The 15,472-nt window shown below is 44.6% G+C and overlaps 1 protein-coding gene across 2 annotated transcripts; it reads left to right on the top strand.

Annotated features, from left to right (window-relative positions):
• The first annotated feature begins 5,297 nt into the window (after positions 1-5,297).
• On the top strand, positions 5,298-15,164 carry ZFAND2A (zinc finger, AN1-type domain 2A). Of its 2 annotated transcripts, XM_012729257.1 has the most exons (7): positions 5,298-5,522; positions 7,024-7,121; positions 7,607-7,701; positions 9,210-9,341; positions 12,428-12,579; positions 13,442-13,525; positions 13,859-15,164. In XM_012729257.1, the coding sequence occupies exons 2-7, from the start codon at positions 7,067-7,069 to the stop codon at positions 13,875-13,877; spliced, it is 537 nt and encodes a 178-aa protein (XP_012584711.1). In that variant the 5' UTR covers positions 5,298-5,522; positions 7,024-7,066; the 3' UTR covers positions 13,878-15,164. The 2 variants fall into 2 exon arrangements, with proteins under 2 accessions (XP_012584711.1, XP_004688108.2); XM_004688051.2 differs by having other exon boundaries at positions 13,442-15,164.
• Positions 15,165-15,472: the final 308 nt, after the last annotated feature.

The following is a 15,472-nucleotide window of genomic DNA, read 5'->3' as shown; positions in this document are numbered from 1 at the left end:
CATCAGCCAGAGATAATAGGCATATGATTATGGTGATTTTATATCCTAGCTTTTCTGGAAAAGTCCCAGTTATAACTGTTACCCTAGTAAAATTAACAGCACCTCATTTTCATTCTTAAATGTTTTTCAGCCTGGATCATGTGCAGCCACATTATGGGGCCCCCCAAAAGGCCATCAGAGTCCCTCTTTGGGATTGTGAAATAAATGCTGGGAGACACTCTCTGTTAGTTTACCTGGCCGACTAGCAGCTACTTTCCAGAGCCTGCTTTGCAGTGGAACAGAGAGGCCAGCACTTGGAGACAAAGCTCTCTAGGACTGCACAGGAGCTTCTGGAGTCAGCATCTGAATTTTAAGGGCCAGTAAATTCCCCTTTTGGGAAAATACATCTTGAGGTAAGTTCTTGTCTCTTGCAATCATGAGTTCTGGCTGACACACAACTTTGGTTTCCATAGTGCCAAAGACCACCATCTTCACAGTGAAACTTTCCTAGACACTCCAGTGCAACTTTCTCAGACTTGGTCTGGGGAATGCTAAAAGCCTGAATTCCAGTATCATTATAGCTTCTGCCCCACTATGTTTATACTTCATGTCCACTTGTTTCAGGATGGTCTCTTTTGTCTCCAAGAACTGGTGGTAAACGATGGGCAAGAGATAAGGACTCAGTTTAATCTTTTCTTATGATTTCTTGAGACCCAACAGGATGCTATCCACACAGCAAACAGTTGTTGAGGATATGAATTATAAATGTAAAGATAATATTGATTATGAATCCAAGCAGAAGAGAGAGTGCCCTGTGGTAAGTGGGCAGTGGGAAGTCACCTGGTTAGCCAGGCTGGACAAGGAGAATGGACAGGGAAAACACATTTGATCACTTTTCCTTAGTTATAAAAGCTTCTCCTGCTTCTAACCCAATTTCTTTCACTCAGATTCTCCTTCTTCACAGATTTCAGTCTGACTCTGCCCACCTCCGGTACCGCTTTAAAGGTGACAGTAAACTTTCTGCCACTCTTCCCAGTAGAAATGTTCAGTCTTCATCTTGTTCTCTTAAAGGCAGCAGGCAGTTAACCAGTTTTTCCCCCTTAAAATCTCTATCCTTGGCTGGATGATGTTCCTCTCTCCTTATTTCCATCCTAAGTTCTTTGGTTGCTCATTTTCAGTTGAGGAGATCATTTCATCTTTCTCTGATCTTTAAGTGTTGGATTTTCCTGAAGTACAGGCCTGGGTTCACTCCCCCCCCCTTTTTTTTTTTTTACTAAGGAAAGCATACCCTTTCCTTAGGTGATCTCATCAACACTCATGGATTCAATTGCCATCTATGCGTCTATGCACTGACATTTTCCAACTTTATGTTTCAAAGCCAGATCTCTGAATCCCAGACACATGTTTCAATTACTTATTTGTCAACTTTTCTTTCATTTCAGAGCTGACAGGTCCTAAATTGATTTTTTTTTGGCACTACCGTGTGGACACCTGTTATGTCAGCAATACTGGAGTGATAAAGAAACAAGAGTCGTGGAACAGGCTGTGGGATACTCCATGCAGGATGCCGCTCAACAGCAAGATTTTGGCCTTTTTATGGACAGAGAAGGGTGGGTCAAACTGAAACTGGATTTTGGATGGTGGAGAGTAGGCCCTGAAGTGATACTTGCAGCTGCAGGGAAAAGGAAAGCAAAAGGAAAAGGTCTGTCTAGACCAAATAAGTTGTCATTCAGTTTTAAGTTGTAAACCTAAACTTTTGAAATATAATAGTTTATTTTTACATCATTTTGTGCCTTTTTCCATCTCAGGTGTAATCCCCGTGGGCTTCCCATCATCAAATCACCCGTGTGCCATCACCATAGTCCAGTGCACTCCCCCACCTCCATTTTTGATCCTATTCCCCACTCTCCCCCTGTAAAATGTCTCTGGTATATAATTGCTCATTATTATTATTTTCTCCCCTGGTCCTTTATACTCCTGCCATGAGTGAAACCATCTGGTATTTTTCCTTTTCTTTCTGACTTGTTTCATTAAAACTAAACTTTTAAGAGTTCATATCAGCCTCTTAGACTGGCTTCTCTTGGGCATGTTTCTCAACTGTACCTCATATGTAGAATAAGGCCTAACAGTGGTGAAGAGCACTGTGGCTTCTTGATAAGGAGTTAAGATACCGCTGGACACAGCTTCTCCCTTTCAAGTAGACTTAAAGAGGTTTGCCAACGAAGGTCTGCCTCCCTGCTTGGCAAGAAGCACAAGTATCACAAGGTCCTTCCATTGCTGGTCACAAAGCAGTTCTGAGGATATCTTAGAAGTCCTTAATCTTGACACAGTAAGAAATGTAGGTGACTGGTGGCCACCTAACTTATACTTTGTGGCACCACACTTTGAATGCAAATGTTCAGTTAATGACCAAAAGCTTCCATTTAAAACTCTGACTGAATAGTCTTTTGTTCTTACAACAATTTGGTGTGGTCTTGGTCAGATCAGGACCAAGGACAGCAGATATGGCCCCTAGGTGGTAAGAGAATGAACATGCCATCATGAGTAGCATATTGTAGCATAAAGGAAAATCACACACTGTTGACATAATTGGCAAAACTCAAGTGGGGTCTGTAGATTGGATCTTTATGTTGTTTCACTGCATGGCGAAAGAGTGGTGCTTCTGTTTTAGGGACATACACTATGAGCATGTGGTTGTGTTGGGGCATTCAATGTGTCTGTAAATGCTTCAGAGGATGACTAATGAAATGAAGACATACATACACACAGTCCCTGGACAAGTAGGAGCCCATGAGTCCTGTGGACTCCACTTTTGTGAATTACCTACTTACTAAATTCATCTGTAACTCCAGAATCAATCTTGGGGAACTCTGAGACATGTGCAGTGTGAAGAAATGCTTCAGTTGCCTGAGGAACACACTTCCTTCAGTGGTTAAGCAAGATATGATGTCTGCCTTTGAAACAGAGCAAGCAGGGGAGAGGGATGGCCCTGTTGGTGGGTCCTTGCCTAAACACTTACAACTGCAGAATATGACTCACAGGGAGAAATAACAGAAACAGGGTTTGCTAACAGGGAGTGAGAAATGGGAGACCTCAGGGACAGAGAATGTTTGACCTATTCCAGACAGTGTTCACGTTGTAGGGTCCAAGCCAAAAGCCAATTATGGAAGATGGCAGTTGTCCCCTAACGGAGGCAGAGGGGGCAAGAAAGTGCCCAGCTCCATGGAGAAGACGGAGCTGGTCCTCCTAAGAGAGGCTGAAGTCAGCTACACAATTGCAGGAAGACGAGACAGCCCTTGGTCCAAAGTCATGTATGGTCCAGATAGAGGCAAAGAGGGAAGAGAGGAGATCAGAATGCAGGGACCAAATGCCAGGCCAATGCCATCCACTGAGACAGAGCCCAGAAAGAGAGAAGCAGGTCCAGACACACTGCAATTCAGCCCCTGTGTCTTCTGATTCTAAACTCCCAAGGGGGCTTAACTTCTCAGCAGCTATCCACCCACCTCCCTCAACAATCAGAGGGGCAAGTTCCATCAGCCCTCTAGTGAGGAAAAGGGTACAGGGAAGACCTTCCTGCACCCTCAGGGAAGGCTGTGCAGACTGCCCCCAGAGCCCATGGGTGCAAGGCTTACTTACATTGGGGGTTTCCAGCACCTTGTTTCATAGTTGATATTTTAAACAAGGGCCCTTCCCGCACCTACTCAGTATGATTTGCAAGTTTTCATTTTTGCGCTTTCTGTGGAATTAAAAATGTCCAGCAATCTGTTCTACCAGTCAAATCCAATTTCCTAAGCACAATAAGTGATGTATATTATGAAAAAAACAAGTAACAGGTGAACTGAGTTCGAGCCTTGGATTAGGGTTTGCTGGCTATAAGTTCAATAATGAATCAATAATATCTATTAAGTAGATGTCTTTTTTTATTATACAAAAGTTTATTTTTACATCATTTTGTACATTTTTTTCCCATCTCGATTGTAATCCCCGCGGGTTTCCCACCACCAAGTCACCCGTGTGCCATCACCATAATCCCGTGCATTTCCCTCCCCACCCCCCACCTCCGTTTTTGATCCCATTCCCCACTCCACCCCAGGAAAATGTCTCTGGTACATGGTTGTTCATTATTTTTGTTATTTTCTCACCTGGTCCATTATACTCCTGCTATGAGCGAAACCATCTGGTATTTTTCTTTCTCTTTCTGGCTTATCTCACTAAGCATGATCTTTTCCAGCTCCATCCAAGTTGCTGCAAAAGACATGTGTTTCTCTTTTTTGGTTGCTGAGTAATATTCCATTGTATATATGTACCACATCTTTTTTATACAATCATCTTTAAGTAGATGTCTTAACAGGACCCACATAAAGTAGGGTTAACAACTGATCACTAGTGGCTCTCAAGAATGTATCTATAGGCCCTCCCTGGTGGCGCAGCGGGTTAAAGCATAGCACTGAGAGGCTAAAGCCACTTCAGCATGAGTTCGATTCCTGCCTGCCCCCGGAGGTGACCACATGGCATGGCAGACCTCTCCTGACCCGCCCGCTGCTCCCCTCAGCAGTGTACTTCGTAGGTCTGCCTGTTCTGCTCCCCGCTCTGTCTCTGGTGAATCCTCTCGCGGCCCCTAAGCCTCTGGCCTGTACCCCAGTTCTGTATGAACAAATAAATAAATCTTTTTAAAAAAAAGAATGTGTCTGTATTTGCTAGGGGATATCCCAATTTGGTGTTGGCTGGGAACCCAGAGCACATACATGTATAGAGCAGGCGAGGGTGTGATAAGGTAAATATGGTGGTTATCAATACTTGGGGAACCTACGAGACGGTGAACAGTTTTGACATGTTCTTGCAAACTTCCTTAGGTTTTTGACCGATCACTGTGAAATGTGTTAGAAATAGAGGCCTTTCACGTTTTGGAAACCACCAGAGAGACGCAATGGGCCCCTCCACCTCCATCCTGCTGACTCATCATCTGACAACGCAAGGCTAACCAGGACGTCCCCGCTTTGCTGAAACCCACTCCTAGGGGGATGGGGGTGGCCCCACCCCCGGGGGGTCTCCACCCTTCCCTACTCCCCTGGAGCTCCAGAAGCGGCTGTGTGGCGATTGCGGCCTATTTAACCAAGACTCAGTTTTCCCGCGCCTCGCAGCCGGCCCAGTGCGCCTGCGCAGGGCTCTGTCACCATGACGAAGCGGCTCAGAGAAGCTGCGGGACGGTTCGAGAAGGCCACGGAGGAGCTAGGAGTGGGCGGGCCTGTGGGGCCGCAGCGGAGCGGGATTGGTCGGCTCGGCGATGACGTTGTCGGGAACACCCGGGCGGCGGCGGCTCTCGGATCCCGCCGCTGCGAATAAATGGCAGAGAGGCGCTGGTGCGCGATGCTGCGCCTTCCCGCGGACTCGGACGGGCCTCGCTGCCGCCCGCGTCTGCGCTCCCACGTCCTCATCGCCGACGCCTCACCGGCGCGCCTCCGCGGCCGACCACCGGCAGGGAGACTCAACTTCCTGCCTCCCTCACCTCCTGCTCGCCTCCGCGGCTGCCCGTGGGGCGCCAGGTAGAGATCGAGCCCGCGGAGCCTGTGAGGTCAGGGGCGGGGGAGGGTATCTGCGGCGGGGACCGTGGTCAGAGAGGTCTAAGCGCCCCTCGCCGGCCGGACAGCGGCCCCGCGAGTCCGCTGCGTGTAGAACGCGAAGAGCATTAGTGTCTCCGCACAGCGACCCGGGGGTCTGGGGTGCAGACGTGTCGTCGGGGTCTGCGTCGCTTCCGGTCAGTTCTCGGTAAGGTTTCGGAACACCTGGGGTCAGAGCTTGCCAGGCTCCGATGCAGCGGTGGGCGAGCCCCACGGAGCCTCTGCGCCTGCTGGAGTCCATTGTAGAGAAGGAGCCTGCGGCTAGAAACCGAGGGAGGTATCGCTGCTGGGGAAGGAATTTAAATGATCCTTTAAGGGCCGTGGGTTTTTGGTGATGGTGTTAGGATAGGCCCTCAAGTAAGACGCAATCGGACAGGAGTGGTTGTTAGCTGGGGCCAGAGTATTCCAGGCTTAGGGCACAGCGCAGATGTTAGGGAAGTGGGTAGAGCTGATGGGAAGATTCAAAAAGATCGTGGGGACTTGGATTCTGGGAGGATCTAGAGTTTTGAGGGTTCGGTGGATACCAGAACCAGGGGACTTTGTGAGCCGTGCTGTGGACTTCAAAGTTTCTCTCAAGTCAGTAGTGTTGCCACCTGTCCCCTGTTTTCTGTGGTGAGTTAACATCTTGTGCTTCTCCCTGACCACTAGGTTGATTGTCATAAAGAATGAGTTATAAGTGAAGCACAGTGCATTAGGGAGTTAAATTAAGAGAGCAGCAAGGGGCAGAGTTGAATCTCCGTGGGGTAGTACAGTCAGCTGATATGACTCAGCACCTAGTAACAGTTTTGTTTTCATCCACGGGAGTATTTAACAGATAAAATTGAGTTTGACTTCACTGAGACTGTGATTTTAACTGGTAGTTGTGTAAATTGAATCTGAGAGCTTTTGTTAATGAAAATCTGAATTCAGGGTGAGCTCCATAATCTCGGAATTAAAGTGATTGGAAAACAATGTATCTTTTTTTTTAAAGATTTATTTATTTATTCATATAGAACTGGGGTACAGGCCAGAGATGCGGAGGGTGAGAGGATTCACCAGGAACAGAGTGGGGAACAGAACAGGCAGATCGAAGAAGTACACTGCTGAGGGGAGCAGCGGGCTGGTCAGGAGACGTCTGCCATGCCATGGTGATCTCCTCCGGGGCAGGGGGGGATTGAACTCATGAGGAATTGGCTTAAGCTTCTTAGTGCTGTGCTTTAACCCACTGCGCCACCAGGGAGGGCCAAAACAATGCTGTTGTTCCTGAATGAGCTGTTCTATATTTGCTGAAAGACAAGAGTATGATACTTCAGTCTAAGCCCCAGTGCCACATGGACCTTTAGTGCTCCCTGTAGAGAATGTGTTAATTTTCATTAGCTGTAAATTATAAATACTAGTGTCTGAAATTAGGGTACTTAATGCTTTTCTCCTACTTTAATTCTTGTAGGTGATTCTTCATTCTGCCATCTGTGTTGTGGACTCTTCTCATAATGGAGTTTCCTGATTTGGGGAAACACTGTTCAGAAAAAACTTGTAGGCAGCTAGGTAAGCACTTGTAAATGAATATTAATTTTAAAATGAGTGATTCATTGGCTGTTTGTGGGGGGACTTGGCCATTATATTACTTAGCTATCTTTACCTGGGTCTTGGCTTTTCAGCTTTGAGAATCTGAATCAGAAGTGTGGACTCTGGTCACCACTGTTGATTAACCTCTAGTGAATGCCAAGTGCCACACTAGCAGCCAGGGCAAGAGGATTTGCTACTTAAAGCAGTGGAATTTGCTACTTAAATATTCCTTAACACCACAGGACATGGATCTCTCTTGAAAAGATAACTTTAAAGTTCTTTAGTGTTATTATACTGCAAAGTCCATAACTCCAAAATATTTTTCTGGTGTGTGCTGCTTCAGGGATGTCTTTATCTTGATAGGCATAAAGTACTCAGTGCAGGTGAATAATTGTGTATTTGATTTATATTTCTTTGGTTCTGGTTCTGCTATTTAAAAATACTGGTTTTTTTTTTTTTTTTAGATTTTCTTCCATTAAAATGTGATGCATGTAAACAAGATTTTTGTAAAGATCATTTCACATATGCTACACATAAATGTCCCTTTGGATTCAAGAAGGTAATTTAGCATTTATTTAAAGATTCTAACCTGTACCCTTTTCAAGCCACACTGTCTGAACTAGTGGACACAAGCTACATGTCATTTATAACTTAATTAAAATTAAATAAGACATAAAATCAGCTTTGAAGTCACAATATTTTGAGAACTCAGGTACTCTGCATGACTGACTTGTTGAATAGGACAGGCAAGAAACCTTTCCTGAGTCTCAGAAAGTTCTAGACAGCACAGCTCTGAAGCAACAGATTGTATTTTCAGGAAGTTGTGGAGTCAAGTTGTCCTACCTGCAGAACTTAAACCTCCTGTGTTAAAATACTTGTTTCTTTGATCATTCTACTGAGGAATGGGACATGGGATCTAATCTGGAAAGTATTAATAACACTACTTACCTGGGCAATTTCCCAACCTTGACCTGATAGGTGATTCAGATAGTATGATACAAACTGGAAAATGACTTTCAGAAACTGAAAGAAGTCCAAAGTTTTTAAGATGTCTGTGGTTGACAGACATTAGGTGGTTCCCAGCCTGTGTTCTTACTGTTTCAGGATGATTCACAGATTATGAGTCTACTCTTTATATAAGCAATTTGTTACTCTGTCATGGTAGCAGAAGTGTGAATGATTTAGCATTCCAGCGTTGGCCTGGATCTGACTTTCCAGCTTTTTCTAGATCATTGTAAGGCATTTGGGAAGGTGACTCATTCCTTATGTTTACCAAGTACTGATGATTAGGCTAAACTGTCCAGCTTATTTGTTGAGTTAGACTTCCTGATTCCCTAGATAGGTAGAATCTGCCTAGAGGTCATTTAGCAATGCTTTAGTTCTTAAATTTGGCAGCTTTGCCAGAGTTCTAGGTCACTTTCCCACTTGATTGGATCATTCTGTGATCTGTCATCTCACTTTTCTCAAGAATTTCCTCAACTCCTACCCTGGCTAAGAGGTTGTGTGTGTGTGTGTGTGTGTGTGCGGTAACAGGTCTGAGCATTCAGCTGCTGGTTACCCCTTTTCCTTCCAGAGCCCCGCAGTCTGGGCCGGGTGATGGTTCTGGTAGTTAAGCCTGTGTGCTGCTCCCTTGTCAGCTCATGAGTGGATTTCAGTGTGTGGGAAACCACAACAGGATCAGAAAGAACTGGCAATGGAAGTGAGCTGGAAGGTTTTCATGGCCGGTGTTTTCTTCACTCTCTTCCACTATGAGGTGTGGGACCTAGGCGGTGCTGGCCAAATAGCCCCACTGTCCTGAGATCGTTGAGACTGATTTTTTCCACTCCCTTCCTCTTGTCCTTTACTAACTGTGCCTGGGTCATTTCCACAGTTAACTTGTAGTCCCTGGTGTTTACATTCCCCTAGAGTCTAGTAATCCATGATACCACCAATACTGCCTTCTTGTGAGTGATCAGAGTACCAGTGTTTGTACTTGGCTTTGAAAATGCCTTCAACCATTGTATCTTTTGTTCTGTGAGTTTTGAATATGTGAATTTGGAAACATCATTTTACATTTATTATTTTTAGGATGTTCGGGTCCCAGTTTGCCCTCTTTGTGATAACCCAGTCCCAATAAAAAAGGGAGAGGTACCAGATGTGGTGGTCAGTGAGCACATGGATAGAGACTGTAAATATCATACTGGGAAGAAGAAAGAGAAGGTAAGGACAGATTCTGGTCAACTCTATGACTGTTATTGTTTTCTTAGGGGAAGAGAGATAGTTATGAAAGTGAACTGGAATAATTTATATTCAGAACAAACTCCTAACCACATCGCCCTGTTTTTCTGTGTTGTGAATGCTGTAGGTTTTTACAGTCGTGTAAACAGTCCCTATGTGTTAAGGTCTACGTTCAGGTCTGCTTTCTTTACAGAAATTTCACTTTCCCTCCCAAGACGTAGTTTTCTAGAATCATTCTGTTATCATGCATATTTAGTTTCTAAACTCCTCCTAGGAAATTTAGGCATTCAATGTTGATTCTTTAGGTAGTGTTAGTAAATTTCTTGAAATTGTATGTTTGTTCACTCAGTGTAAAGCAAAACCGTAGGTCCCTATTCCCGTAGCAGCCACTTTTCAACTCTCGGCCAGTTTTGTTTGTCTGGCACTGTATCTGTGAATGTCTTATTCACACTTTTGTTGCAACTATGCTATTACATACTCACCATAGTGCAAGCTGAGGGGGGAGTGCCTGTTCCCTATTCTGACACTCAGACACACTTCCTCCATCCCCCTTCCAGCAGCTGACATCTAGGTGAGATTTACAGGCCTCTAAACCTTGGGACCAACAGACATCAAGCAACTCTTTGCATTTCTCTTACATGAATCCCACTTGCCTGTATTTTCCTTACAGGGGGTCCCTGGTTTCTTGCATTTTTTTTTTATTCTTCATTTATTCCCTCATTTGGTGGAGACACATCCTTCCATTGCTTCCTGTGAGGGAGAATGGAAGATAAATTGAAATCGTGTGTTTCTCAAAGTGTTCATTCTCCATTTCTGCTAGATTAGCTGCCAGGGTAGCGTCCTCACTTGGAAGTCTTCCCATATTGTTTGCAGGCATTGGTTGGTTTCCTTGCTTTTCTCTGCTGCTGCTTTATACATGTCTGTAGTCGTTCTGCCGTAGTGCTTTGTGGGACACCGTTTACTTTGCATGCTTCGAGGAGCTTCTCTAGGTCCCAGAGTTTCTACCTGTCCTACTGAGCATGGAGGGGGCCCTTCCAAGCTAGAAATTTCAGTGCTCCTATCTGGAATGTCATCTTTGATTCTTCATTTCTCTACACTCCTGTCGCTGAGGAACCAGCTCTCCCAACAGGTCTTCTTGGTGTGTGGTCTGTGTCTGGGTGTCTTCCTGTGGCACAGGACATGGGCTTTATGTGCTGGGTGCTAGCCTGTCACACAGTAGGGGCAGTGTGGACTTGGGCGTTCTCTGAGGTCATCTGCCTAGCCCACTTCTTCAGGAAACCTGGCAGGTCTGAGTCTTTGGGTCTTTCTCTTGGGCTATCAAATGCCCAGAGAAAGTTTTCTGTTCCCCTATTTGGAGGGTGCCCTCCTGTCTTCTAGGACTCTGGGAACCAAGTAGAGAAAGTAGCCAGAGCCCCACATGGAGCATAGTCCTTACTGGCTCCAAGGACAGTCCACCCCTGCTGTGCTTCCAAGGCGCAGCCGCTCCCCTGATGTGGAGTAGCTTCCTGCTGGTGATGGGTGGATATGCAGTGACTTAAGCAGGCCTCTCATCCGTTACCATGAACTTCTGGTCCTGCTGATTTCTGAGCCTTTGGGGTTTTGTTTCAATAAATAAGCTTGCTTTTTGGTGTAATGTACCCAGCTAGTTTACAATTTAACTTCTCATATCTAACAAATCAGTTACTACTCATCTTTGTATTTTTTTGTTATTTCTAAGATTTCAATTTCCTTTTATTCTTGGCCCTTGTAGGTTTAACCTTGTTCAGAAAGTCTCTTATCTACCATAATCTCAGCTTTTTGAAGGGTCAGAGCTATAGTGTGTGTGTGTATAGTCCCATCATTCTGTATCTTCTCCCGGGATCACAGCATTTCAGAGCTTCTCAGCCTCTGCTGTGCCCTCCCTGATGCCTCCTCCCCGAAGGCCCTTTCCTCCCCAGAGACCCTTCTGTTCTGTGCTGGTTGTTTTTCCAAGACTGGCTGCTTGCCCAGAAGCACTGCTCCCCACCCGGTTCTGTTGCTCTTCAGAATAAGTACGTAGGCTTTTTAGAAAGTTTATCTGTAGAAAATTGGTTTTTGTCAGTTTGTCACACTTCTAGCCACGGATCCTGCTTTGTAGTTATTAACGACTTTAATGTTATATTAGATATAGGTTAGTTACCTTAGCATTACAACTAATAAATGTGAGGCCCGTTGACTCTTATTTTCTGTACTCAAACATGGAGTCAAATCTATTCCTTAGTCTACACAGAACCCTTGTGGTAAGCTTACTTCATCCCTCCCTTCTTGACCCTACACTTCCATGCTGCTGTTGCTATACACCCCTGTGTTTTGCTTCTCAAACCTTCTGGAAGTTCCTTTACCCCTCCTTTTCTCTATATAAGATATACCTCACCTGGCATGCCTCCCTATCAATTTGACACAGTCTTCTTCATTCTTAAGTCAACCCAGATTTACTACCCAGACCCTCCCCTTCTTCATCACTCTGATGTAGTGACCCACCTCCCCCCCCCCCACACACACCACATTCCCCTGGAGCATTGCTCTCCACTGTTGGCATGTGCCCAGGTCACTCTGCCCATCTGCCAGAGAGCGACCTGACTTCCTTACCTTCCCAGAGTTGGAATACCTGGGACTATACCAGCACCATACCTTCCCCTGATAAACACCAATAACTTACAGGTGTAGGGGCTATAGATGGGTGTTCTGGTTCTCTTGCTTTTGGTGGGGACAATGTCCTCTGACCCTGAATCCAGCTGCTCTCTGGAGCTGTGTGTGAGATGCTGCCTCCTGGCCCCCTCCCCTTCACATCTCTGATCCCCACTCTCCTGGGTTGGGGTTTTTGTCCTAAGGACCAATCCCCAACTTACTGTGCTACTTTTGTATTTATCACTTGCCAAAATCTTACTTTGTCTCTTAATCAGTATTCATTTCTTTACTGACACAAAACTGTTTGAACCTTTGACATCTTCACTTTGTGTTTGTGGTTTAAATGTTAATGGTTTTCTTGGGGGGGCTTGATAAATAATAAGCTTACTCAAGTAGTTATCATTTAACTTTTGCTTTCTCAGATTTTTTCATATCGGTGCTCAAAAGAAGGATGCAAGAGGAAAGAGATGTTGCAGGTGGCATGTGGCCAGTGTCATGGCAATTTTTGTATTCTGCACAGACACCCTCTGGATCACAGCTGCCAACACGGGCGCCCCCCAATCAGCGCAGCCGGGTGAGAAGAGTCTTGGCTACGGTGCCTGCAGACTTGAGTGACAGAGTAGCCTTTGAGCATTGTTCCAGACTACAGTTGTTAAGCTTTTGCTGTAGGAGTTTGGATGAACATAAGCCCAATTAAAATTGGAATCTAAATTAAAGTTGGATTTTAGTTGTATTGTTTCCTGTGACTTTCCATAACAAAGTAGCCACATTTGGGTGGAACCTGAACAGCAGAAATTCATTCTTTCCAACCCATGGAGGCCAGAAGCCCAAGGTCAAGGTGTCAGTCAGCAAGGTTGGTTCCCTCTGAGACTGGGAGGGGTCTGTCTCAGGCCTCTCCCAGCTTCTGCTGCTTGCTGTCTGTTTTTGGTGTCCCTTGATTTGTAGCCACCTCACCCTGATTTCTGCCTCCATGTTCACAGGCTTTTCTCTCTCCCTATGTGCATTTCTGTCCAAACGCCCAGTGTTTATAAGGACCCCTGTCATGAACTGTCCTCATTTGCTCCGGTCTAACCCTATTTTAACTAATTGTACCTGCAATGGTCCTATTTCAAAACAAGGTTACAGTCTCTAGGTTTAGGTCTTCAACCTATCTTTTTTTTTTTTTTAACCACCTTTGCACCTCTAGCCTGTACCCTAGTTCTGTATATATAAATAATCTTTTTTTTTTTAATTCAACTGGCACAATTCAACCCTTACATTATTATTATTAATCAGAAGTGTCTTTATCAACTTGAATAAAATGGAAGCATAAGTTACTTTTTAATTACACTTAATTGTTTTTCTTGTCTGTATCTGAGTGTCTGAGCAATTAATTGTATATGTTCTTTCTTGGTAAGCAAGGACTGGGTGAAAGTTGATCTAACCTTTCTGTGTAGGTGTTCAGCTGCGCAAGCCTCTGAATCCAAGCCATCTGGAACTTTACACAAGCGGACTTGTAGTTGGCTATTTAAGCGACTCAGGTATCAGTCAATACACAGTGCATGGATAAAGCGACTTTCGTGTGGGTGTGGTAATAATCCCTGCTGAAGATTGCTGGAGTGTAGTTACTGACTATCTGAGATTATGAGCTCCATGGGCATATAATGTAGTCATGAGGGGAAGGGAGTACAGAACTTGAACTTTAGCTTTCTCAAACCCCAAATTACAAGTGCAGTTAATACCAGCACACAGTGTAGTCAAGCAGATAATAGTTTATAACTGGTTGCTGAAATGCCCTATTTGGCGTAGATCTTTTATGTGAACTACCCATCAAGACAAACCTAAAATGAATAAGCTATTTTATTCTCTTTCAGGTGGAAAGTGAAGAGATGACAGTACTGTAGCTGTTCAAACTGGCATATTAGCTAAGTTTAATTTATTATTTTCACTTTATAGGTAATGTGTGCTATAGTGCTCTCATACTTCCACAGCTAACAGTTGAAAAAATTTTTAAAGTGTTTCCAATAAAATACATAAGCTCATCTGGTAAAATAGACAACCAGAAGAATAATAATAGTATTTCAAAGTAAGCTAGACTACTAAAATAACCTTGTCACTCACCCCCCCCCCCATAAAAGAAAGTAGCTTGAAGAGCAAAGAATTAGTACCGAAGCCAGACCTAGACTTCCAGAAGCTTCTCTCACTTAACATATAGCAGACCGACATTCTGTCTTTATCATGCAGCTTCTGTGGTGATTGGCCATATGAGTCCAGAAAAGGAAGTAGTCCTTCTGCCTCTGTTGTCAAGGTTCCTTGTCCAGAGGTGGCCCCATCCAACCAACCTCATTCATTGACAGCAGTCTGTTACCATATTGACTCCATGCAGTGGACTTGGATGGATCAACTTGGTACAAGTCAAGAGAGCTTTCATCACCTGGGCCTGAGTGTTAAGAAATGGTCTAAAACAAGGTGCCACACAGGTTGAGTCCTGACCTTAACCCACTGGTAATCCACTAGTGCATTCCAGACTCTGCTGACACTATTGTTCCTGGACTAACAAAAATCTGATTTTATAACCTCAAAATGGAGAAAAATTGTAGTCAGTTTCCTTTCCACAAACAGGTGATGGAAACTGTTTCTGCCTTGGTCTTATTTAGTGATACTTAGATTGGACATAGGACCTGAAACTTGGGCTGCATCAGAGTCCCATGGGGGACTTCCTAAACCAGATTGCAGGGTCCATTCCAGAGTTTCTGATCCTGTGGGTCTGGGGTGGACCCTGAGAATTTAGCTTCAAGGTGACCTGATACTGCTGCTCTAGGTACCACATCTGGACAGACCTTCCTGCCTCTCCATTGTGCAGAACAGCCAGGAGCCACATGTTATGGAGAGTGGAAAACATAGATAGCATTGTGATTCAGTTACTAGGAAACTTTTAAGTGTGTTAGGAACTCAGGTATGTGAATCTAATGTTTCAACTGTAAATTTTATAGAATGCAAATATAGGTCAGGTCTTTTTCATGAAAATATAATGTCTAAATTGAGATGTATCAAAACAAGGATCTAAAGTACACTGGACTTTGAAGACATCTAGAAAAATGTGCAGTATGTTTGTCATTGTCTACATGTCTAAGATGATAATACTTTGGATATAACATTAAATAAAACATTAAATTCTTTCTTAAGATTTACTTATTTATGCATACAAGAACTGGGGTACAGACCAGAGGTGTGGCGAGGGTGGGGGATGAGGTGAGAGGATTCACCAGAGACAGAATGGGAAGCAGAACAGGCAGATTGACCAGAATACACTGCTGAGGGGAGCAGAGGATGAAACAGAAGATGTCTGCTGTGCCATGTGGGTCAGCGCTCTGTCTGGGAATCAACCTGGAAAAACAGTTCAGCTCTGTGCCCTACCACCTGAGCCCAACTAAAGCAAGAAGGTGACTGCTGGCTCTCTGGTTTGTGGGCTGCAGTATCAAGGGGTG

This window comes from Condylura cristata, unplaced genomic scaffold (assembly GCF_000260355.1).
Source record: "Condylura cristata isolate star-nosed mole 26May11 unplaced genomic scaffold, ConCri1.0 scaffold00024, whole genome shotgun sequence".
NCBI lineage: Eukaryota > Metazoa > Chordata > Mammalia > Eulipotyphla > Talpidae > Condylura > Condylura cristata.
Note: the sequence above shows the minus strand (reverse complement) of the source record. Positions and strands in the feature narration are given on the sequence as shown.